This window comes from Zeus faber, assembly GCF_960531495.2.
Source record: "Zeus faber genome assembly, chromosome: 11".
NCBI classification, from domain to species: Eukaryota; Metazoa; Chordata; class Actinopteri; order Zeiformes; family Zeidae; genus Zeus; species Zeus faber.
The window spans coordinates 6,909,921-6,913,829 of NC_137205.1; the positions used below are offsets into that span (position 1 = coordinate 6,909,921).

The following is a 3,909-nucleotide window of genomic DNA, read 5'->3' on the forward strand; positions in this document are numbered from 1 at the left end:
CAGGTCATTAATACCAGCCATTAGTTTCAGCTGTTGCCAATCTGACGTTTTTAATGTCTAATGGTAAAAGGGGAACTCAGGCCCTTTGGCGTTATTGAAACTCCTGACTGACTCCACTGGTAGCCTCAAAAAAAAAAAAATCCCCAAAAAACAAATGTATTTAGTAAAGACTGGCCCTGGATGTAGAACACAACCTCATTGGTCAAAAGTCTTGAATTGTCTGTTTTGCCCCCACCCCCCAGAGTTCCTCCTCTCCGCCTCATTTTCCCTTTTGCATCCTTGGAAAGCAACAAACTTCAGTATAAAAGATTAGATTGATAAAGAACACACCTTTAGTTAAAAAAAAAAAAAAAGTGCCAAGGAGAACTGTTTTGAATAAAAGAAATTTAACACTCCACCTCTTTGTTCTTCAATGACCCCCCCCCCCCTTATAGGTAAACAACACACACACACACACACACACACACACACACACACACACACACACACACACACACACACACACACACACACACACACACACACACACACACACACACACACACACACACACACACAGAGGGGCTTTGGTCTCCATGGTGACAGTGTGGAGAGCTGGGGCTGGTTAGAGGAGGGTGCAGGGACAGCCTCCGCTCTTCTGCTTGCCCATGTGGTTGGCGGGGATAGGAGGGCACTCCGTCTCCTGAAATTTTCTGTAACAGAGAGGGGGGGAGAGAGAGAGAGAGAGAGAGAGAAATACTGATGGGTGCTTGACAAGGATTTCCGGCACCGTTTAGATGGTCCATAATCCCTCCTTGGGACATTAGGGGCATCTTGCTAACGGAAAGCTGAGAGGATCTCGAGGAGGCCTCATTACCAACAGCCTCCCTCGCTGGCTAGGGAAGGATCCTCAGAGACACCGCAGTAACATGCATACGTACAGTGTTGCAAGGTGACCACACTGGTCTGAAACCCCAAAAGTCCGAAAAATATTGGGTTAGAGATGGTTAAGGTAGAAGGTCAGAGATGGTTAGGGTCAGGGTGTCGTCCATGTCGGATGGGACATTTTTCTGACTATTGGGGTTTCGGAATAATAAGTATAGTAAGCACAAAACCCACCACCTTACCCAATCACAATTTGAAGCATTGCATTGTGTGATTCATTAAAAAAAAGGAAAGAAAGTGCAATCCCTGATGTGCAACGTGTCAAGATATGTGCAATAGACTGAGTACTCTGGTTCCTATTTATGGTGTTTTCTTATTTTTATGTTTTCTATACATTTTATATTGTTTACAGTACGGACCTTGATATGCTCTCTATTTTCTGCTGTCCCTTTTTTGCTGCTCGAACGATGTAAATTTCCCTGTTGTGGGACTAATAAAGTTTTATCTTATCTTATACAAAAAAGACAATATGGCCGACAATGTTAGGGAAAATTAGGCTTTCCGTCATCTCAATTTGAGGGTCACAATGATCATTTGGGGTTGACTGAGCCCACCAGCTTCTGACTGGATGACAGTTGTTATTTAAACCTCAATAACATGATTACGGTCAACAAGTTTGTTCACTGTTCAAAATCCCTAGACTGTAACCTTAGACTGCATCTAGGACTTCACCTCACGTTTTGGTTTACGCTCACTGCCATACTGGCAGGAAACCAAGCCAGATTTGGGCAGAGGGGTGGAGTCTTGGTGTGCTGAAGTGGGCATTGAACAGTTGGAGGAAGGAAGGAAGAAACACACCCAACTTGACCGGTCAATCATGGAAACACCCAAACATACAATACTATATTTTATTATTATATTTATTAATATATTTTATTGAACAATAATCTCCAAAATCATAACAGGGACACACATTAGATGAAGTCAACATAGATATTCAGTTGTTAAGTCAAGAGGCTAAAGTATAAAGAAATATTGACCTTTAGAGTCTGAGGTGTTTTGGAACATCATCTAGTGGTCATTAGCGGAACTGCAGTACAAAGCACTTCCAACACCTGGCTATAAGTCACCCTTCAAACCTGGAATCCTTTGGGTTTAAAGAGAGCGGGTTTAAAGAAAAAAACAAAGAAGCCAAGGCAGCTTATTGACTGGTGTGTACCTTATGGCCCGCACCACCTCCAGGAAGGCCTCATCCACGTTGTAGCGGTTTTTGGCCGAGGCCTCCATGTAGTGGATGCGGTTCTCTCTGGCGAACGCCTGGGCCTCTTCTCTGGAGATCTGGATCCACAGATAAAAGGGAGAAAGTTCAAGGCCCCGAGCTCTTCAATTCATGTCCACTTAAGTTCTCTGCATCAACGAAAAATAAAAATTGCTGTAAAAAAAAAAAAAAAAAGCAGATTGCAGGACTGCATGTTTACCATGGACACTTATCAAGTTTTTAGTTTGCTGTCAAGTTTCAGACAGTGAGAATATTTCAAATTGTACCCGTTACTCGTCTCTTTGTGCTGAGCAGGAAATGGATGGAATGGCAATGGAAGCTGCCTTGAATCAAAAATATGTCTCTCTCGTATTTACAATATTGCCTTTTTTACATGAAATTCATCTTTTAACAAACTGGTGAACCCGCGACAGGGTCATGGGCGCCCAAGGCTCATTGATGCATGTGGGGAGCGAAGTGTAGCCCATCTGGTCAGATCCCACAGAATAGCTACTGGAGCACAAACTGCTGAAAAAGTTGATGCTGCTATGATAGAAAGGTGTCAAAACATACAGTGCATCACAGCTTGCTGTGTAAGGGGCTGTGTAGCTGCAGACCAGTCAGAGTGTCCATGATGACGCTTGTCCACCACTGAAAACACCTACAATGGCACGTGAGCATCAGAACTGGACCATGGAGCAATGGAGGTGGGTGGCCTGGTCTGATCAATCATGTTTTCTTTTTCATCATGTGGATGGCTGGGTGCGTGTGCGTTGTCTACCTAGGCAAGAGATGGCAACAGGATGTACTATGGGAAGAAGGAAAACCGGTGGAGGCAGCGTGATCCTCTGGGTAATGTTCTGCTGGAAACCTTGGGTCCTGGCATTCATGTGGATGTTACTTTGACACGTACCGCCTACCTAAACATTGTTGCAGATCAAGTACAGCCCTTCATGGCAAGGGTATTCCCTGATGGCAGTGGCACTTTCAGCAGGACAATGCACCCTGCCACACTGCAACAAAATGTTCAGGAATGATTTGAGGAACATGACAAAGGGTTCAAGGTGTTGGCTTGGCCTCCAAATTCCCCAGATCTCAATCCGATCAAGCATCTGTGGGATGTGCTGGAACAACAAGCCTGATCCATGGAGACCCCACTTTGCAACTTACAGGACTTAAAGGATCTGCTGCTAACGTCTTGGTGCCTGATACCACAAGACACCTTCAGAGGTCTTGTGGAGTCCATGCCTTGACGGGTCAGAGCTGCTTTGGCGGCACGAGGGAGAGCTACACAATATTAGGCAGTTGGTTTTAATGTTGTGGCTGATCGGTGTGTATGCGAACCGCAAATCTAAGGTCAAATCTCCCTTTTGTGGAAAGAGTGAGGTCTCCCTCTATTCCCAGTGACTTATAGATCTTAGGCCTCCGAGTCTGTTCAACGTGCTGCCGAACAACAGACGCTTTAAAAGCCAGATTTGAGCAACATCAACAGTTCGCAGTGAGGAACCACACCCAACCACCCGTAAGCAAGCCTGGAAATCACCACCATCTCCCAAGTGACAAACAGCCGTTGCATAATAAAAATGGGAAGACGTTCATCTTTTTAATCTTAGTCTTGTTCTGCGTTTGATTAATGGCAGCTTCCTCAATCAGTTGACGCTGTGGGGAGTCCATTACCAAAATGTCGGTCTCTAGCTTGGGTTTCGTCCTGAAGGTTTTATGGGGGGGCGGTATCAAGAAAAGATGGCTACCTCAATGAAACCAGTACATTACACCAGTGTTTCCAA

General features: G+C 44.8%; 1 protein-coding gene across 1 annotated transcript in view; it reads right to left on the reverse strand.

Moving 5' to 3' along the window:
• Positions 1-445: 445 nt before the first annotated feature.
• Positions 446-3,909, reverse strand: part of rras (RAS related) — an 8,492-nt gene continuing 5,028 nt past the window's right edge. The window contains exons 5-6 of the mRNA XM_080009097.1: positions 2,084-2,202; positions 446-692 (exon numbers count right to left, since the gene is read on the reverse strand). Of these exons, the coding sequence (XP_079865223.1) occupies positions 605-692; positions 2,084-2,202 (207 nt within the window). The 3' untranslated portion in view covers positions 446-604. The remainder of the gene's footprint in view (positions 693-2,083; positions 2,203-3,909) is intronic.